General features: G+C 64.9%; 1 protein-coding gene across 2 annotated transcripts in view; it reads left to right on the forward strand.

The window, feature by feature from the left end:
- PEX14 (peroxisomal biogenesis factor 14) overlaps positions 1–19233 on the forward strand; it is a 98756-nt gene that overhangs the window by 5463 nt on the left and 74060 nt on the right. The window contains exons 1-2 of one of the 2 annotated variants that reach the window (XM_055140519.1): positions 4638–4656; positions 7264–7311. In XM_055140519.1, coding sequence (XP_054996494.1) covers positions 4654–4656; positions 7264–7311 — 51 coding nt within the window. In that variant the 5' untranslated portion in view covers positions 4638–4653. Of the gene's footprint in view, positions 1–4637; positions 4657–7263; positions 7312–19233 lie in introns of those variants that run through there. The other variant, XM_055140520.1, reaches the window with a different exon arrangement.

A 19233-nucleotide genomic window follows, 5' to 3' on the forward strand; every position in this document is an offset into this window, starting at 1 on the left:
CTCGCTCCTGTAGGGCTTTTGGTCTGGGCCGCACCCCGCGGTGCTCGGGGAGCACTCCTGGCAGTGCTGGGTGCTGGGGACTGGGCCCTGCGGTGCTCGGTCTCCAGGGGAGCTGGTCTGATTCCTGTGCGTGTCTCATTCTCCACCCAGCGCACTTTTTTGTTTGTTTGAATATAAAAATTTATTTTTTAAGTCGAGGTATGCGAATGAAATGAAACCTCCGGGAAACTTTCCCGTCGCAGCCCGTGGCCTTACCAGATAGTATTTGGGAGACACGTTCCTTCAGTCACTGCAGTTCCTAGAGCGCGAGAGGAGTGAAACCTGTGGGGAAGTCTGTAGGCCGGATGCTGTGTCGGGGCTCTCGCGGGGGCGGTTTTCTTTCATGCGTCCCACGCCGTCCACTCGTGCCCCTCGGCCGCGGTAACCCCCATCGCCTCCGCCCCCACGCCCGTGGCCACCGGCCGCCCGGAGCACCGTGCCCTCCGCTGTGACCGCTCCCCGGCCCCGCTCTCCCCGCCGAGCCGTAGGCCCCTGGGCCGGCCCTGCCCTCGCTCCCGTCGCCTCCGTCCCGGAGCCACCCCAGCAGCGGGGTTCCAGCAGAGTCCGATATCTCGGTGTCGCGTGTTATTTTTACTTGTAGACGTGGCAGCTACGGCGTCTTCGTGTGTCGCAGATTCTCCATCTGCTGCTCGGGCTGCGCTGCCCTCGCTCCAGTGTCACTGTGAGCACGTGATGGGGTTAGTGGCCGGGGAATCTGCATCTCTCCAGCGTCACTGTGAGTGCGTGTTGGGGTTAGTGGTCGGGGAATCTGCATCTCTCCAGTGTCACTGTGAGTGCGTGATGGGGTTAGTGGGGGGGAATCTGCATCTCTCCAGTGTCACTGTGAGTGCGTGATGGGGTTAGTGGTCGGGGAATCTGCATCTCTCCAGTGTCACTGTGAGCGCGTGATGGGGTTAGTGGCCGGGGAATCTGCATCTCTCCAGCGTCACTGTGAGCGCGTGTTGGGGTTAGTGGGGGGGAATCTGCATCTCTCCAGCGTCACTGTGAGTGCGTGATGGGGTTAGTGGTCGGGGAATCTGCATCTCTCCAGCGTCACTGTGAGCGCGTGATGGGGTTAGTGGTCGGGGAATCTGCATCTCTCCAGCGTCACTGTGAGCGCATGATGGGGTTAGTGGGGGGGAATCTGCATCTCTCCAGCGTCACTGTGAGCGCGTGTTGGGGTTAGTGGTGGGGGGAACCTGCATCTCTCCAGCGTCACTGTGAGTGCGTGATGGGGTTAGTGGGGGGGAATCTGCATCTCTCCAGCGTCACTGTGAGCACGTGATGGGGTTAGTGGGGGGGAATCTGCATCTCTCCAGTGTCACTGTGAGCGCGTGATGGGGTTAGTGGTCGGGGAATCTGCATCTCTCCAGTGTCACTGTGAGTGCGTGATGGGGTTAGTGGTCGGGGAATCTGCATCTCTCCAGCGTCACTGTGAGCGCGTGTTGGGGTTAGTGGGGGGGAATCTGCATCGCTCCAGTGTCACTGTGAGCGCGTGATGGGGTTAGTGGGGGGGAATCTGCATCTCTCCAGCGTCACTGTGAGTGCGTGTTGGGGTTAGTGGGGGGGAATCTGCATCTCTCCAGCGTCACTGTGAGCGCGTGTTGGGGTTAGTGGCCGGGGAATCTGCATCTCTCCAGCGTCACTGTGAGCGCGTGTTGGGGTTAGTGGGGGGGAACCTGCATCTCTCCAGCGTCACTGTGAGTGCGTGATGGGGTTAGTGGTCGGGGAATCTGCATCTCTCCAGTGTCACTGTGAGTGCGTGTTGGGGTTAGTGGGGGGGAACCTGCATCTCTCCAGCGTCACTGTGAGCGCGTGATGGGGTTAGTGGTCGGGGAATCTGCATCTCTCCAGCGTCACTGTGAGTGCGTGATGGGGTTAGTGGTCGGGGAATCTGCATCTCTCCAGTGTCACTGTGAGTGCGTGATGGGGTTAGTGGGGGGGAATCTGCATCTCTCCAGTGTCACTGTGAGTGCGTGATGGGGTTAGTGGGGGGGAATCTGCATCTCTCCAGTGTCACTGTGAGTGCGTGATGGGGTTAGTGGGGGGGAATCTGCATCTCTCCAGTGTCACTGTGAGCGCGTGTTGGGGTTAGTGGGGGGGAATCTGCATCTCTCCAGCGTCACTGTGAGCGCGTGTTGGGGTTAGTGGCCGGGGAATCTGCATCTCTCCAGCGTCACTGTGAGCGCGTGTTGGGGTTAGTGGCCGGGGAATCTGCATCTCTCCAGCGTCACTGTGAGTGCGTGATGGGGTTAGTGGTGGGGGGAACCTGCATCGCTCCAGCGTCACTGTGAGCGCGTGTTGGGGTTAGTGGTGGGGGGAATCTGCATCGCTCCAGTGTCACTGTGAGCGTGTGATGGGGTTAGTGGGGGGGAATCTGCAGCGTCATCTTCAGTTGCCCGCGAGGGTGACCCTCCCGTGTGCGCAGGGACCTCCATGAAGGCCTGGACTGGGTCAGCAGCTCCGCCATCGCGTGCCCCCCCCCCATCTCGCTCTGTCACCAGGACCATCCCTTCCCTAGCCACGACCATCTCCGCGCCGTAGTCTTCGAGGCCACCCTGACCACCGTCCTGAGGGCCGCCTCCTGGTCGCTCTCTGTCAAGCAGACTCCACGCCTGCCCCACAGCGACCCCCTTCCTCCGCCTGGTCTCCGCACGGCCCCGGCGCGGCCCTGGGATCTACAGTGCTTTGGCTTCACTCCTGCTTCTGAAGGTCTCACACACCTGCGCCTGTTCTTCCCTGTGTCTCCCCAGCGCGCTTCCTGCCTTGGCTGCGGCCGCGCGAAGGCCTCCCGTGCTGCTCCCTGTGGTGCTTCGCCGGCCTCATCCCGTTTGGCGAGATTTCCAACCCCTGAAAGAACTGAGCTGTGTCCTCTTCGCTGCACCCAAAGGGCGGTCCACGGAGTCGTGCTGTCCCGTCACTGGCGTCCGTTGGACCATCATGTTCATGGCCCCGTCCGTCTCGAAACCGCTTGATTGGAATGCCTGTCAGGCGACAGCAAGCCGGTTCCGGTGCCCGTGGGGTGCCGGTCATACACTTTCCTTCCCTCAGCAGTGCTGTTCCAAGGGTCACGCTTGCGCCCAGTTCAGTTTCCTCCCTGAAAGCTTGATTGTTTATTTTGCATGTCATCGTAGTTTTGAATTTTAATATATTGTTTTACGACTGTATTTTGGCTTTGGGGGTACACCTGCTGGTGTTCAGGGGCTGCCCCTGGCTTGGGATGTGGCAGGTTGATCCTGCTGGTGCTTGTATAGGGTACTGAGCTATGTGGTAGCGGGTACTGAACTATGTGATACTGGGTACTGAATTGTGCGTTACTGAGTACTGAACTATGCAGTACTGAGTACTGAGCCATGCGGGTACTGAGCTCTGCGGTACCGGGTATTGATCCATGTGGTACCGGGTACTGGGCCATGTGGTAGTGGGTACTGAGCCATGTGGTACTGGGTACTGGGCCATGCGGTACTGGGTACTGAGCCTGTGTGGTACTGGGTACTGAGCCATGTGGTACTGGGTACTGGGCTGTGCGGTACCGGGTACTGTGCCATGTAGTGCTGGGTACTGAGCCTTGTAGTACCGGGTACTGAGCCAGGCAGTACCGGGTACTGAGCCATGTGGTACCGGGTACTGGGCCGTGCAGTACTGGGTACTGGGCCATGTGGTAGCGGGTACTGAGCCAGACAGTACCGGGTACTGAGCCTTGTGGTACTGGGTACTGAGCCTTGTGGTACCGGGTACTGAGCCTTGTGGTACTGGGTTTGAGCCTGGCCCTCCTGCTTGCAGAGCACGTGCTGTTGCTGCCGCTTGCATTCGGCTGTTTCTGGGGTGCGGGGCTGGGACCCGGCCTCACGCGTGCGGGGCTTGTGCCGGCTCCGACCATCCCCTGGCCCCTTTAAGTGGTCATCAGTGTGTCAGCCTAGGGGCTGCCCCGGCAGTGCTCAGGGGCCCCTGCCACCAGCGCCCCCTCGACCCTGCGCCCGAACTTCCCTCGCCCACCTGCTGCTGGGCTGGCTGGCCGTGCCCAGGGGCCGTGCGGGGCGGGTGGGCCCGAGGCCTGTCCAAGGAGTGCGGCCTCCTGTCCCGCTGTCCGTGACGCACTCGGATTCTAACCGCTTTGGGGAAGTAGATTTCCCGGGGCCACAGAGCTCGGACCGAGCCAGGGCACTGGCCTCGCTTCCCGGGTTCGAGCCCCAGCACTGCCCGGAGTGGTCCCCGAGCGCAGAGCCGGGAGTAAGCCCCCGGCTCTGATAGGCACGCCCCCACGGGAAAGGAAGGATTTAAGGTTTCTCTGGGTAGCTGTGTCACCTGCAGACACAGAGCTTTGGCCCGTCCTCTCAGTGCGCAGTTCTGCTCTCTCGCTTTATTGCACTGTCTCGGATTCCCAGTCCAAAGGGATGATGAGCCCTGAACTTAGGGAAGAGGCATTGTCTCCTCTCAGTAGGCTTTCCGGCATCTTCTCTCGCCCTCTCTCCCTCCCTCTCTCTCCCTCTTCACCCCCTCCTTCTCTCTCTTTCCCTCCCTGTTGATTTTTTTTTCTTTTTAGGTCACACCCGGCAATGTACAGGGGTCACTCCTGGCTCTGCACTCAGGAATTACCTCTGCTCAGGAGACCATATGGTATGCTGGGAATCGAACCCGGGTCCGGCCGCATACAAGGCCCTACCCACTGTGCTATCACTCCAGCCCGTTTTTTTTTTTTTTTTTTTTTTATTGGGTTTTGCACCACACATGGAGGCGCTCAGGGCTGACTCTGGCTCTGTGCTCAGGGGTCACCCCATGGTGTCCAGGGGGCTACATGGGGTGCCCGGATTGACCCAGGTCAGGCGCCTTACCCCTGTCCCCCAGGCACCAGAGGGGTGTGGAGGGAGGCCCGGGGTTCGCTCTGTCTCGGGATGTTGGGGGCGGCCCCCTGAGGCCTGACTCGGGGGCAGCCGCTGTTGTCCCCTCCCTCACCTGCGCGCCCCTCCCCCGTCACGGGAGCCTGACGGTGGCTGTGGGCTGGCCTGGTGCCCGTCGGCACGGGAGGGTCCGGGTGCCCGGCCCCGGGGTCCTCTCAGGCGGCTCTGGGGGGGCAGGGTTGAAGGAGGAGTGAGCAGGGGGAGATGACGCGTCTGCGCCGCGACCCCGCAGCCTCTGTGGCCCGTGATCTGCGCCCCCCCGCCCCCCCTCGTTACCACTCCGCCCCTGCAGTGTCCGGTGCGGTCTCGGGCAGGGATGCAGATTCTGGCGCGTGAGGTTTGTCATCAAGCGGAAATCAATCGGGCCGTGGCAGGCGCGAGTCCAGATGGACTCCTGGACTCGGTTCCGGAAGAGAAGAGGCTGGTGACTCGCGCGCGTGTGTGTGTGTGTGTGTGTGTGTGTTTGCGCTCGCACTCTGGGGGTCAGGGAAGGGAGCCCGGCCCCCGGGGGCGGGGGGGGGAGGGACCCCCACCCCATCAGAGTCCAGGCTGCCCAGACGTGGGCTACACCCAGCCTCTGACTGGGGGGAGGGGCAGGTCATCTCTCCGTCGGGGCCGTGAGGGTGCTGGCCACTCTTCTGTGGGCCTGGGGGGGCCTTTGGTGCGTGTGGCCCTCGGGACGGCACGGGCCTGCCGGGCAGCGTCGGAGAGGGCGGGCGGCAGGGCTTGGTCGCCGTTAGCTCGGCCTGGCTGGCCTTTGGAGTCTGCTGTGTGTTTTGGCGGCTGTGCGGGCACAGGGGCGCTGAGTCAGGTGGCAGCGGCGGGCAGAGGTGGCCGAGGAGTGTGAGAGGCCAGGGCCCAGGGCATGGCAGGGCCAGGAGCCGCGGGTGGGGGCGGGGAGGACGCGGGCGCCTAGGCCCATCCCTGCTGCCCCTGCCCCGGGTCCTGGCACTTTGGGTCCCTCTGCAGGTCCTTGCTGGCCTGGCCGCTGGGCGAGAGGGAATCCTCCGGACGCCATTTGGCAGCGCTCAGGGCTGACTCCTGGCTCTGTGCTCAGGAGCCACTCCTGGTGGGCTCGGGGAGCACGGGGCGGGGCTAGGGGTGGAGCCCGGGCTGGCTGCCTTCGGGGCCATCCCCCTCCTCCCTCTGTGCCATGCTCCAGCCCCCAGGACCCGGCCCTCGCCTTCGCCCTGGGCAGGCTGTGGACACTGCCCCGTGCCCCCCACCCCCCCTAAGAGTTTCTGCTGAGTTGAGCCCGTCTGGACAGTATCACTGTGTCCCTGTCATCCCATTGCTCATCGATGTGCTCGAGTGGGCACCAGTAACGTCTCCATGGTGAGACTTGTTACTGGTTTTGGCATATTGGATACGCCACGGGGAGCTTGCCGGGCTCTGCCGTGCGGGCGGGACATTCTCGGTAGCTTGCCGGGCTCTGCCGTGCGGGCAGGATGCTCTCGGTAGCTTGCTGGGCTCCCCGGGAGGGGCGGAGGTTTTTGGGGCGGCCTCCAATTGCCTTTACAGGTGCTCCCAGTCAGGCCTGCGTGTGTATTCCCCTCTGTGGTTTGTTGCCCCCGGTCTGAGCCCGTCAAACACGTGCTGTGATCGTGGGACGTGAGTCGGTCCCACTGCCCCGGAGTATGTCCCTCGTCTGTGACACTCAGCGTGTGGGGCGCGGCCTGGAGCGTGGCGGTAGTGGAGGTCGGCTGCCAGGGCTGGGTCCCTCGGGGCGGAGGGCTCCCACCCGCCCCCTCTGGGGCGCCCTGAGTGCAGACAGCCTGGCGTGGCATCCGGCGGCATGGCTGGGGGGCCGTCCGGGAGGAGCCCCTGTGAGTTCCGGCGGCGGGGGGTGGCTCGGGCGTGACCCCCGGTGGCGGGAGACTGGGGAGGCAGGCAGGGCTCCGGCCCGTTGGACAGTGTCTGTCGGGGATTGCCTGAGCACGCGCCCGGGAGCAAGTCGGCCTGCTCTGCTGGGCGTCTGCGCTGGCCGCCGGCCCTGCCCAGCTCCCTGGGGTGGCCCGCGGGGGCGGGGAGGCACCAGCTTGTTCTCGGGAAGGATTTGAGGACACGCCTGGGCCCGGCCCCCTTCACCACTGACCCCGGTGACCAAAGGGACCTGCCTGCACTGATTCAGTTCTTGGCCAGAGGCTCGGGGGAGGCTGAGTGTGGGTCAACGGCGCCCCCTGGTGGCGAGACCTGGCAGCGCCGTTGGTCCTTCCTTCCTGCTTCCCCGCAGCTCCGTGGCTGGGCAGGGGGGCGGGAGGGGGTCCCTGGCGGGCGGGGCAGTGGGCACCCCGGGCTCACCGTTGTCTCTGTTTCCCCCCTGCAGCCCAGCTCTCCTCCGGGAGCCGAGGCCGTGCTGCCCCGGGAGCCGCTGGTAAGTGCCGCATTTCCCCGCGTGGTGGGAGGGGTGGGGAGGGGCCCGCGGGTGCCCGGGACCGTCCCTCACTCCGGCGGGTGCCACGGGAGACCCTCCTCTGGTTGGGGCCGGGCGCCCGCCCCACAGCCGCGTGCCCTTGGGCCTGGGCCCAGAGTGGGTCTGTGGCGTCAGAGGGTGCCGGAGCGTCCAGCCGGCCCCGCCCCACGGCCTGCCTGTGCCCTGCCCACTGCCCCACGCAGGCTCCCGCCCTGCCCCTGCTCCCGCCCAAGGCCCCGCTGGCCGGCCGGTGTGTGGCCTGGCGGGCTCTGCAGGCCCCCAGTTTCCCGGCGCCAGAGAGGACGAGTGTGCTCGGGGCGGACCAGCCGGCACCCCCAGACTTCCTTGGGCACAGGCCGGGGGGTGCCGTTTGGGCTGCAGTGACCCGTCCAGCACCCCTCCCGGCCCCACCCTTGGTTCCCTCTGGTGCGGCCTGGGAGGGGCCGAGAGCCGCTGAGCTCCCACAGCTCCGGAGCGTGGGGGGCCGGGGGGCCGCGGACTGAGGTTGGGGAGACCCTGGGCTCCAGGACCACGTCCCCCTCACGGCCCTTCAGCCCCGGGCTGCAGACCCCCGGGCCATGCCTCAGCAGCCAGCCGAGGCCTGCTGGGCCCCGGGCCCCTGGACGGCCTCTCCCCACTGCCGGGCAGGGCTTTTATTTCCTCTTTTCTGGGAGGCCCCGAGCAGTCCGCAGAGCCTCCAGCCCCGAGTCCAGGCTCATTCTCTCCAGGCGGACTCTACAATTACCTTATATTTAATTAATATTTTCCCTCTCTTTACGTACTTGCTGCATAATTGCTCAGAGGAAAGAAAACACATAGCAGCAATTTATATATATATAAAAAAAAACACAATAATTAAAAAAAAACCCGAAATAAACTCCCATCTCATTTGGGCTGATCCTACGAGTTGGGTAATTAGGGCCCTATTAAAAGGTAGACCCTTTCTCCTTCCCTTCTTTTTTTTTATTAATTTTTTTATATTAAACTCCCACAGTCTCGCAGTCAGGCCCTTATTGCTTTTGGCCGAGTCTTGGCGGCGTCTGATTAAGCGAGGGTACCAGCCGCGCGGCGTGGCCGGGGGCCCAAGGAGCCTCGTGGGGCCTGCAAGGGGGGGGCCGGGGGTGTGCACGGGCTGCTGGAGTCGGCAGCGGGGACCCCGCCCACAGTCCCGCCGGCGAACACTCAGGACAGCTGCGGGGACACGAAGCCTCATTCCCGTGGTGCGCGGCCCGACCTGTGACCTCACCAGCGGGCCCGGCCCTGCCGCTCAGGGGCAGGGAGGGCTGCAGGGAGAATGGGCGAGAACGCGCACGCGTGCATGTGTGCGCATGTGTATGAGCATGTGCATGTGTGTACGTGTGTGCATATGTGTATATGTGCGTGCGTGTGTGTATGGGTGCGTGTTTGCGCGTGTGTGCCACACTCAGTGGCCCAGTTTGCAGACTCACACCCTGGTGGCGGCCCCCTCCCCGTCCGCCCAGGCCCGGCTCCCCACGAAGCCCCTTCCCGGAAGCCGCGTCTGCGCTGCCCCCAGAGTGCCCGGTCGCTGTGGGCTCCTGGGCACCGCGCGGGAGAGGCCTGGCTGAGCGGCCGGCGCGGGGCGGTGGGTCTCTCGGGGGTCGCCTCCCGCCTGGCCCGCCTGGCCTGGGAACAGGCTCCCACTTTCTCTGGCCCCGTCCTGCGGGGCCACAGGTGAAACTCTGGTAAATGGGGGTGCAGTGATGGCACCAAGTGAGGGCGCCCCCTGTAGGAGAGGGAGGGAAGCGAGGCCGGAGGGGGCCGCCCGGTGCTGGTGGCAGGGTGCGTGGCAGTGGGGTGTGTGTGTGTGTGTGTGTGTGTGTGTGTCTGTGTCTGTGTCTGTGTCTGTTTTACTCTCGGGCCTCCAGATCCGGCCCTGACCGTGTGTCCGTGTGTGTCTGGTTGTGCGTCTCTGCCTCCCGTGGGGACCCGTCCCCTCCGCCCGGCTCCATGGCTGCTCTCTTCCTTCTTCCCAGCTCACTGAACCTCGCCCACCCCCCCCCCAGGCCTGTAGAAGCTTCTGGAAGCCTCTCCGCCCCGTGGGGCTCTGCTCCAGCCGGCAGGGACGCCCGCCCTGCCCTCGTGGGGGTGACGCCTGCTCCTGCCTCTCTGGCCCACACGCCCCTCGGGGTCGCCTCCACTGTGGCTTCTGATGAGGCGGTGGCAGCCCCTCCTCCTGCCCCCTGCTCGTTTCCTCCTCAGCCCTGGGCCCCAGGCCGCCGGGGAAGGGGTGTGGTGGCTGGTTTCTCCCCGACCCTGTGTGCCTGTGCCCACGTGTCCGTGTGTGTTGTGTCTCTGTGTGGGTCTGTGTGTCTGTATGTGTGTCCATGTATCTCTGTGTGTGTCCGTATGTGTGTCTGTTTGTGTGTCCATGTGTCTCTGTGTGTGTGTCCATATGTGTGCTCTGTGTGTACGTCTGTGCATCTGTGTGTGTCCATGTCTGTGTGTATGTCCATGTATATGTGCCTATGTGTCCGTGTGTGCCTGTGTGTGTGTGTGTGTGTGTGTGTGTGGTCTCAGCACTGTCTCTGGCTCCTCTGGGCCATCCGTTTGGGAAAGGCTTTCCCGTGCCTGCAGATCCCGGCCATGTCCCCGTGTCCCCTGAGTCCCGCTGTCCCGCAGCCTTCCCTGGCGTCTTGCCCTGGCCGGCCTTAGCCGCTGTCTGCAGTGTCTGTGCCTGGGCCCGGGGGCAGCCGTGTCCCGTGCCCGTGAGTGTGGTTGTTCACCTGTTTGTGTTTGGGCCACACCGGGCGTGCTCCGGGCTGGCTGCCGGGGACCGGACCAAGTTGGCCGTGTGCTGGCAGGGCCCTCCCGTGCCTGACTCCCCCGTGTCCTGGCTGCTGGGGGACACTCTGGGCTCACGGTGGCCGTTCAGAGGCGCTGGCCGGCCGCCGCGGTGATGCCCCACTCCAGCGCGTCTGGCGCGGGCGCGGGCGGGGCGTCTGGTCCAGGCAGCTCGGGGTGCTCAGGACTTCCCCTCTGGAGCGGGCGGGTGGCGGGCCTGGGGGCCCCACGCAGAGCCGGCCCGAGCCCGCTGTCCGTCACATGGGTCCCAAGCGCTGGCGGGAACGGAGGATGCTTCTCTGGGGTTGTCGGGCCCTGCTCGTGTTGCCAGGCCTTACTCCCAGCTCAGTGCTCGGGATCACTCCCAGGTGCTCGCCGACCCTCCCCGCGGCTGGCGCCCCCAGCCCCTCGAGGCCAGAGGCTCCTGTAGTCCCCGCACACACGGCGGGACAGGCCTCGCCGGGGCTCCCGGGAACCCGCAGTTCTCTCACGAGAGCTGCCAGTCTCGGGGCGGGCGCGGGCGGAGCCGGGTCTGTGGCAGCTGAGACCCCAGCACTGCCCCGGCCCCGACTCATCCAAAGGCCGTGCGGGCCCGGGCAGAAGGACCCGGCCTGCCCTTTCCCCGCTTGGGATTGGGGCTCACCCCAGTGGTGCTCGGGGGTCTCAGTGTGGTACTGGGGGGACTTTCAGTGTGGTGCTCGGGGCACCCTCAGTGTAATGCCTGGGTGACTCAGTATGGTGCTCGGGTGACTCTCAGTACAGTGCTCAGGGTCACTCCTGACTCCCCTCACAGCTGCTACTGGGAACCTTGGGGCTGGGGTCCAAGTGTGATGGGGAGCCCGAGGGTTCCTGCCTGGCAGAACCCCGCCCTGCTCCCCCAGCAGCAGGCCCTCCCTTTCCCCGTCCCCTGCTGGGAGGCTCCTGGGGTGGTGACAGCTGGCGCTGTCCCCGGGGCCGCTCGGGCGCTCTGCAGCTTCCTGCCGCCGCCCTGCCCAGACTGGGGGGCCAGGCGGGGCCCCGGGTCTTTTCCTCTCGGGTGAATGAAGAGGCTTCTCGGCTTGAAGGTATCCTTGCACAAATAATTATTAGACGGATCGAAACTCCCGGGAGTGGTAATTAGGGAAATGGAATCTGCGACGGTGCCCAGCTTTGTTGACACTCGGGCTCCTGGCTCGCACAGCCATACTTTGCGCCCGCCCGAGTTCCTGTCACCCGCTGTGTCCTCCCGGGGGGCGGGGGAGAGTTTGTGCTTGCCCCGCCCCCGTGTCCTTTCCCACCCTCGTGTGCAGGGGACCTCGGCGACCTCACGGGGTGTCGGCCGCTGTGTGTCGTCATCGCTGCCTCAGGCCAGACAGCGTCTCTGAGAAGGTCCTTCCGGGGTGACCCCGGCGACCTCTCGTGGTCTGCTGCTCGGGCCAGGCCCACACTGGGCCCCGGCCTCTCCCCCGCTGCCCCAGCGGACGGGCACATGGCCGTCCATCCCGACCCAGGGTCCGAGGAGCGGGGCTGCCGCCCCGTGGCCTCTGAGTGGTGGCCCCGCCTCCTTCCCCTCCCCGTGTGTGCAGATGGCGCCTTGCTCCCCGCGCCTGCTCACCTCCACCCACGCCTTTCTCTCACCTCCCTGCGGCCTGGGTGTGTCCTGTGTGTGTCCTGAACATGGCCTGTGTGTGTCCTGAGCATGTCCTGGGCGTGGCCTGTGTGTGTCCTGTGTGTCCTGTGTGTGGCCTGTGTGTGTCCTGGGCATGTCCTGAGTGTGGCCTGTGTGTGGCCTGTGTGTGTCCTGAGCATGTCCTGTGTGTGGCCTGTGTGTGTCCTGGGCATGTCCTGTGTGTGGCCTGTGTGTGTCCTGGGCATGTCTTGAGTGTGGCCTGTGTGTGGCCTGTGTGTGGCCTGTGTGTGTCCTGGGCATGGCCTGTGTGTGTCCTGGGCATGTCCTGAGTGTGGCCTGTGTGTGTCCTGGGTGTCCATGGGGGGGTGGGGGTGTCCGTGTCCCTCCTGAGCCAGCCTTGAGGGGCACTGGGCGCAGCTGGGGTGGGTCCTGCCAGCTGGTTACCTGGGAGGTTCCGTTTTCCCGCCAGAAATGGGTTTGTCCAGAGGGGCAGGGAGAGCGGCTCCCGCGGACGCCTCCCCCCAGCCCCCCGTCTCCTTGGAGAGTCACTTCACCACGTGCCGTGCGGGTGAAGGCTCAGTGAAGCTGCCTTCCTGGACCGGCGTGTGCACTTCTGGGGACCCGCCGTGGGCCCACACGTGCCCGTCCGGTCAGCTGCCCGGGCCACACTCCGGTCCCTGAACACGGTTTCTCTTGTGGGTTTGGGGCAACGTCGGCAGGCTCCGACGCTACTCCCGCCCCGGTGCTCGAAGGGCCGGGTGGGCGGGGGAGACTGCAGCCTCCTCATCAGAGCTGGCGCTCCGCCCTGGGGCTCCCGGTGCCGAGAGCGGGCCCGAGCAGACACCTCACGGGGGGCCCGACCTGGGGTGCGGGCCCCTCCCCGCCCCGCGCCAGCCCCGAGGTGGCCGGTCCGGCCTGCCGCGTGCACTCGCCGAGTCGCTGTGTTGTTTCTGCTAGGAGGAGGCTGAGCGGGCGCCCAGCAGCCACGGGGGTCCGAAGGCCGGGCCCGGGTGCCGTGGCTGTTGGCCCGCTGGGTCCCAGTGAGAGGTGGAAGACGGGGCGGGGGGGCAGCGGGCAGCGCCCCAGAGAAGTCGGACGGGTGTGGCCGGGTGGGGCGAGCGTCGGACCACGTCTGGGAGCTGTGGTGTCGGCCCACGCTCCCACAGCAGCTCCTGGCGCGACATCAGAAGCAGCGGATGGCTGTGCGCTTGCGGGCTCGTCGGCGCGGAATGCGGGGGGTGGCGGGCGGGCGCGTGTTTAATGATTCCCTGCCTCAACCGACTTTTCGATTAGCTGACCAATTACCAGCCCTGATTAATAGGCCACGAGGGCGGCCCGCGGCCCGGGGCTGGCCTCCGGGTCGCCGTGTTTCTGTCATCCTGCTTAATTCCACCAGCCCGGGGGGTGCGTTCCCGGGCCTCGGTGTCCCCGGCGCTGGCCAGGGGGGCCTGGAGCAGACTGGCCCTGCCAGGCCGGCCCTGTGCGGGTGCCGAGCGGCTGGGGCCCGGGCTGCGTGTCCTCTGGCCTGCTGGAGCCTTGTCTCAGCCTCGTCGCCGGTGGAAAGGTGCCTCTGAGTTCGGCACAGGTGACAGGACCGCCGGTGGCCGCCTGGACGTGACGTGGGTCCCTCACCACTGCCTGCTGGGCGCGGAGATGGGATAATGGGATGCTCATGTCAGGTGCTGTGCCGCCAGCCGCCTCCAGGGGGCAGCCGCGGCCCATGCTTCCAGCTCTGCAGGAGGGGCGCCTGCCTCTGCGCTTCCCAGGGCCCCCAGCCCCGCGCACCCCTCCCCTGCCCGCCCACGGGCCCTGCCTCCTGCACCCCTGGGCTCTGCCTCGCTCTGCCCAGGCGCTTTGAAGACCCAGGAGCTGTCTGAAGCCCTTTATTTCCTGGCCCCAGTGCCACGGGCGCCACCGGCCCCCTCTGCAGTGGACGGGCCCCTTTCCCGCGTGGGCCCCGCGCCGTCCCTCCCTGCCTGCGCCCTGCTCGCTGGGTCTCGCACGAGGCCAGCCGTGTGCTCCTCGGGCCCCATGCGCTCTGGCTTTGGGGGGGGTGGGCTTGGCGGTGCCGGGGGCCCTCCAGGGTGGGTGTTCCCAGCCCCCGGCAAAACCTCTCCTCGCGCCCCCTGACGAGTGGCACCTCACAGAATCCGCTAGTGGACAGAGGAAATAGCGTGGGATCCCGGGAGGTCGCCCGCCAGCCCGGTCCTCTGTAACTCCCGTGTACCCACCAGCGCTGCCCTCGTTTCCGTGGGAGTTTTGGAGAGTTCAGCCCCCCGCAGCCCCGAGGGAACACATTTGATTTCCCCCCTTCGTGATGCCTCGAAATAACTTTATTCTGCCTGACGCCCGGCGGAGGGGCCTCCCGCCCGGCTCCGTCTCTGCGTCCTGTGGCCTGTCTCCCGGGGTCCCCGCGGGCTCCCGGCCCGGCCCGCGCGGCTCACGCCGGCTGGGGGACGCTGCGGTGTTTATTCTCGCAGTTCCTGGATTTGGTTTAATGTACAATTGATTTTTTTAATGTATTTAATCATTTTTCTCTTACCTCACAAGGATTAACCTGCGCAAACCTCATTTTACCCTAAGTGTGGCTTTGGGAGGAAGGGAGAGGAAAATTGAGTTTCTCGAGCTTATTTTATTCTTTCACTTTTTATTTTCCGAATGGCTTTTCCTGCCGGAGCAGCCCCATAAAACACGCTGTATTTAGCGGCCATTACTTACTCATTGCTAACTGGTCTCTCCTGCTTCCCTTTGTCTGTGGACTAAACACAGGCCCGGGGTAATTGGTGGCTCCGTCACAGACTGCCCAATTATAGATCAGCAGGGCAGGCGGCCGCGCGGGCTTGTGGTCGGCCCGCTGCCCGCCGCCGAGGGCCGGCGAGTGCTCCTGCTGCCCAGGCCCGGCCCGGCCCGGCCCGGCCGCTCCCCGGGATCCCCGGGGCGTCCCTCTCCGCCCTCGCGCCCGGGGCCCCTCCTCGTCTCCTCGGGCGCATGCAGAGACCATGTGGGGACGTGCTCGCCGGGCCGGGGTGGGTGTCTTCCGGTCTCGGGAGTCCACTGAGGCCCAGCAGGGGCACGTCCTGCGGCTCCCAGAGAAAGCCCTGGCCTCGATCTATTCTGACCCCGCTCCGTGCCCGCTGCCCACCCTGCTCTGAGTCCAGTGCTCGCTGCTCGCCCTGTTCTGAGTTCAATGCCCGCCCTGCTCTGAGTCCAGTGTCTGCCCTGCTCTGAGTTCAGTGCTCGCTGCCTGCCCTGCTCTGAGTCCAGTGTCCGCCCTGCTCTGAGTCCAGTGCTCACTGCCTGCCCTCCTCTGAGTCCAGTGCCCTGCTCTGAGTCCAGTGCCCTGCTCTGAGTCCAGTGCCCTGCTCTGAGTCCAGTGCCCGCCTGCGCTGGCCGGGCCGGGCTGCTCCCCTCTGTCTGCCGCACTCCTGCCCCGGCTGCCATGGGGGGCGTCCGCTAGGCTGTTGTGTGTGTGTGTCCCGGGCTGGTGTGCTCCTGGCAGGGCTGGGCCCTGAGGCATGAGGACAGGCATCTGGTGACACATCTGCAGTCTGCACACACTTAGGAGCGGGGTGCTGAGTGCATGGGGCACACACGTATGTTCATATGTACGTGTGTGTACACACGTATGCACACATGTAGGGAGCTGGGGGTGAGGCGTGGGGGCCGAGGGCGTGACTGCGAGCCCAGGCCTGTGTTCGGGCATCTGCCAGGAAGGTGGCCTGGAGGACGCCTCGCGTGAGACCTTTCTGGCCCTTCCCCGAGTGCGGCTCAGGCCCGGTGGCCGCTCCTTGCCGGGATTCGGGCCGGGCCGGCCGCTGCCCCCCCACCCCTGCTCTCACACGGCAGCGGCCCTGCAGCGGGCTGGAAACGGCCCCTGTCCACTCAGGAGTCGGAGGAGCAGATGACTCACCTTCTGTTTGTTTTATTGCAACGGCCGTTTCCTGCGCGGCCGAGAGCCTGAGCCTGAGTGCCTGAGAGGCTCTCTCCCCCCTCCCCTGCGCTCGCCTGTCTCTCCCCCTCCTCTTCCCGGCCCACCTGCCTCAGGGGTCCCTGTCCCGGGGCCTGTCCCAGAGCACGTGGCTGCCTCGGCTCTGGCTGCCCTGTGCCGTGGCTCGTGTCTGTGGCCTGTGTCTGTGGCCGGCGTTTTCCGAGTTAGCGGCGAGTCCCAGGGCGCCCCCGTCCCCGCGGCCTTCTCTGGCCTTGAAGGACGCCCCGTGCCTGCTGCCCGCTCCCTGGCCCCTTTGTCTCCCAAGGCGGGTTCGGGCTGGACCCTGGAGGGTCAGAGCCCGGGCTGGGGGTGGGCCGGCGGGTGCAGCCCTCCCCGAGCCGCTGACTGACTGCATGCGCCTGGCCGGGAGTGGGGGGAGGCTCCCCGCCCCTGCCCGGGATGCAGACAGACTGTGGCATCTTAATGAGGGGTCGGGGCCGTGGAGGAACAGAATCCCACCCCAGCGCCCGGCCCGCCCCGGGAGACCCATGGGGGAGGACGGTGCGGTGAAGCTTCTCTCCCGGGGTTTGTGTGTTGCGGGGGGAGGGGAATCCGTGCAGCCGAGGTGCAGCCCAGGCCCTGACGGAGGCTTCCGGAAACAACTCGTGCCGCCGGCGCGCCCAGAGCAACCTTGTGTCCGGCCCTGGCCCGCTGGCTGGAGCGTCTCACGCCCTCCCTCCAGGCAGGGACGCTGGACGGGATGCCCGTGTCCCCTCCCCCGCGTGGGTGCTGGGTGGGGTGGGGGTGGGGTCTGAGGCTCCCTGGGCCGTGCCGCCCAGCCCTCCAGCTGTGGGTGCCAGTCCTTCCATTTAGCTGACTATTATACAGCCCTTAAAAGGGAAGGTTTATTTTCGCGGGCCGCGGTATTGATCGCTATAGGGACGTTGCTATTTTCATGGCTGCGATATTGACTGGGGGCGGGAGCGGCCCGTATTGCCGGGAGCTGTCGTATCGACTGTTCCAGAAAAGATCTGTATTTAAGCAGTACCAGTGCGCTGGGATCTCCCAGGCCGGATATTAATGCTAATTCATCCGCTCACCCCCTGCCGCGAGTGTTATTTGTTTAAATCTGTAGATTCCCACAGCGCGTTTATATCCTCACTAGAGTGAGCTCCCCGCTCCCTGTAATTATTTAACATTATATGCTGATATAAATTGTAACAGTTAAAGAATGGTAATGAGTAGCCCAAAAATGAAAAGAAGAGGAAATAAGAAACGAAGGGATTCGGGGGGAAAAAATAGAAAAATAAAAGCAAGGGGGAACAAATATTAAATAATACGTATGGTGTGAATGCATGGGGGGGAGACACAGAAAAAGAGAGGGAGGAGGGAGAGAGAGAGGGAAAGAGAGAAGGAGAGAGGGAAAGAGAGAGGGGGGAGAGAAGGAGAGAGGGAGCGAGAGAAGGAGAGAGGGACAGAGAGGGACAGAGGGAGAGAAAGGAAAAGAGGGAGAGAGGGAGAGAGAGAAAAAGGGAGAGGGATAGAAGGAGAGGAAGAGAGATGGATAGAGGAGAGACAGGGAGAGAGGGAGAGAGAAGGAGGGAGAGGGGGAGAGAGGGAGAAAGAAAGGGAGAGAGAGAGGGAAAGGGAGAGAGGAAGAGGGAGAGAGAGAGGGAGAGAGAGAGAAAGAGAGAGAGAGAGGGACCTAGAGGGAGAGAGAGAGAGAGGGAGGAGAGAGGGAGAAGGAGGGAGAGAGAGAGAGAGAGGGATATAGAGGGACCTAGAGGTCCCTAGAGGGAGAGAGGAGGAGAGAGGGAGAGGAAGGGGGGAGGCTGGGATGGGCGGGTTCTGAGGTACCAGAGGTGATCGTGAGGCGGCAGTGAGCTCAGCTGCTTCTCCATGGACACACGTGTGTGTGTGCATGTGTGTGCACGCGTGTGTGCATGTGAGCACACTCACATGCACACACAGCGGAGCCTGTGCTGGCTCGCAGGTCCCTGCCCTCCCTCCCTCCCGGCCCTGGAGCGCGGGGGCCGGCGGGTGTCGCTGTGGCGCTGCTGCCCCTGCAGGGGGCTTCTCAGCGCAGGGAGCGTCTGTCTGTGGGCGGCCTGGCCTGCTGGGGGACGCTCGAACCCGGGGCCTTGACCCACCTCCCGCCCAGCCGGGCTTCCCCGGCAAGTGCCGAGTCCTGGAGGTTCTGGACAGAGAGAGAGAGAGAGAGAGAGAGAAAGAGAGAGAGAGAGAGGGAGAGAGAGGGAGAGAGAGATGGACTGAGCGCGGGTGGCTCTAGCGCCCTGCAGAGGGGCCGGGAGCGGGGCGGGGGGGGGGGGGGCAGGGCGGGGTGGGGGCAGGGGCAGGGCGGGCGGGGAGGGCGGCAGGGGCCCCGCCAGGCCGGCCCAGCAGCGGCCGAGCTCTCTGCCGGCTGCCCCGGCAGCGTGGAGCCGTGCCAGACTTCACCACAATTCATACTGTGTCAGTTTAATAAATGCACTACTTAAATTATGAAATTACAAAAGAAAAAAGAGAATGCACTTATTCAGACTCTTAATACATTAAAAATAAGGCATTAAAACTCTGACTTTTTTTTTTCTTCCAGAATCAATAATGAACAGGAAGGGTTGTAGACATTAACAGTCATGGACATTCAAACTCTTATACATAAATTATCTGAGAAAAATGCACATAAGACTTGAATAATGTAAATACATTAATGCATTTAATAATTTAAACATTAAGGCGCAGCAGGAGTCGGAGGCAGGGCTGTGCGGAGGTCAGGGATTGGTCCCGGGCGTGTGTGTCCCGGGATCGATGGGCGATTTCCCCTTGAGACACCCCGGAGAGAGCGGCTGGCTGGCGGCGGTGGGTGCCTTGCCAAGAACCCCGGGCCTCCCTGAGCTCAGCCTCCCGGCCTGCCCTGCCCTGCCCCGCGCCCGCCTGGCCCCCGCGCCTGGCGTTTGCAGGGGGACAGGAGCCAGCGCGTCCACTTCCTAGAAGAACGAGCCCGGAGGAAGGCCGGGCTGGCAACGCCAGGACGCGGGGGACGCTCCTGCAGCGAGAGCAGGGTGAGGCCCCGCGGGGCCTCTGGGTGTGGGCATTGCGGCCCGAGCCCAGTGCTCCCGCCTCGAGTAGCCCCCGGCACAGCCCTTCCCCCATCTGTCTGTGAGTGCCCCCCGGGAGGGGTCCCAGGAAGATGGGCGAAGTCTTCGGGGCCCCGGCGGTGACCGAGACCCCCGCCCCGGCCTGCTGGGGAGGCGGCGGGACGTGGGTTCGATCAGGAGCACGCTCGGGGCTGGTGCAGGCGTGGGGCCGGCCACGCCTCTGTCCAGCACGGCCAGGCCAGGCTTTCCGGAAGCCCTGCCTGTTCGCCTGACCTGGCCCAGCCCGCGGCTGCGGTGCCTCTCCCGGCCCCCAGCGCCCAGACCCGGCCCGGGGGCTGCCTTGGCACGCGCTGCAGACGTAAACAGTCGGCCAGAGGCGAGACCCGTCCTGTACACACCGCGTGCGCCGAGCCTGGGGCAGGGGTGAGGACCCCCCACCCCGGGCG

Source organism: Sorex araneus, chromosome 5 (assembly GCF_027595985.1).
Source record: "Sorex araneus isolate mSorAra2 chromosome 5, mSorAra2.pri, whole genome shotgun sequence".
Taxonomy (NCBI): domain Eukaryota; kingdom Metazoa; phylum Chordata; class Mammalia; order Eulipotyphla; family Soricidae; genus Sorex; species Sorex araneus.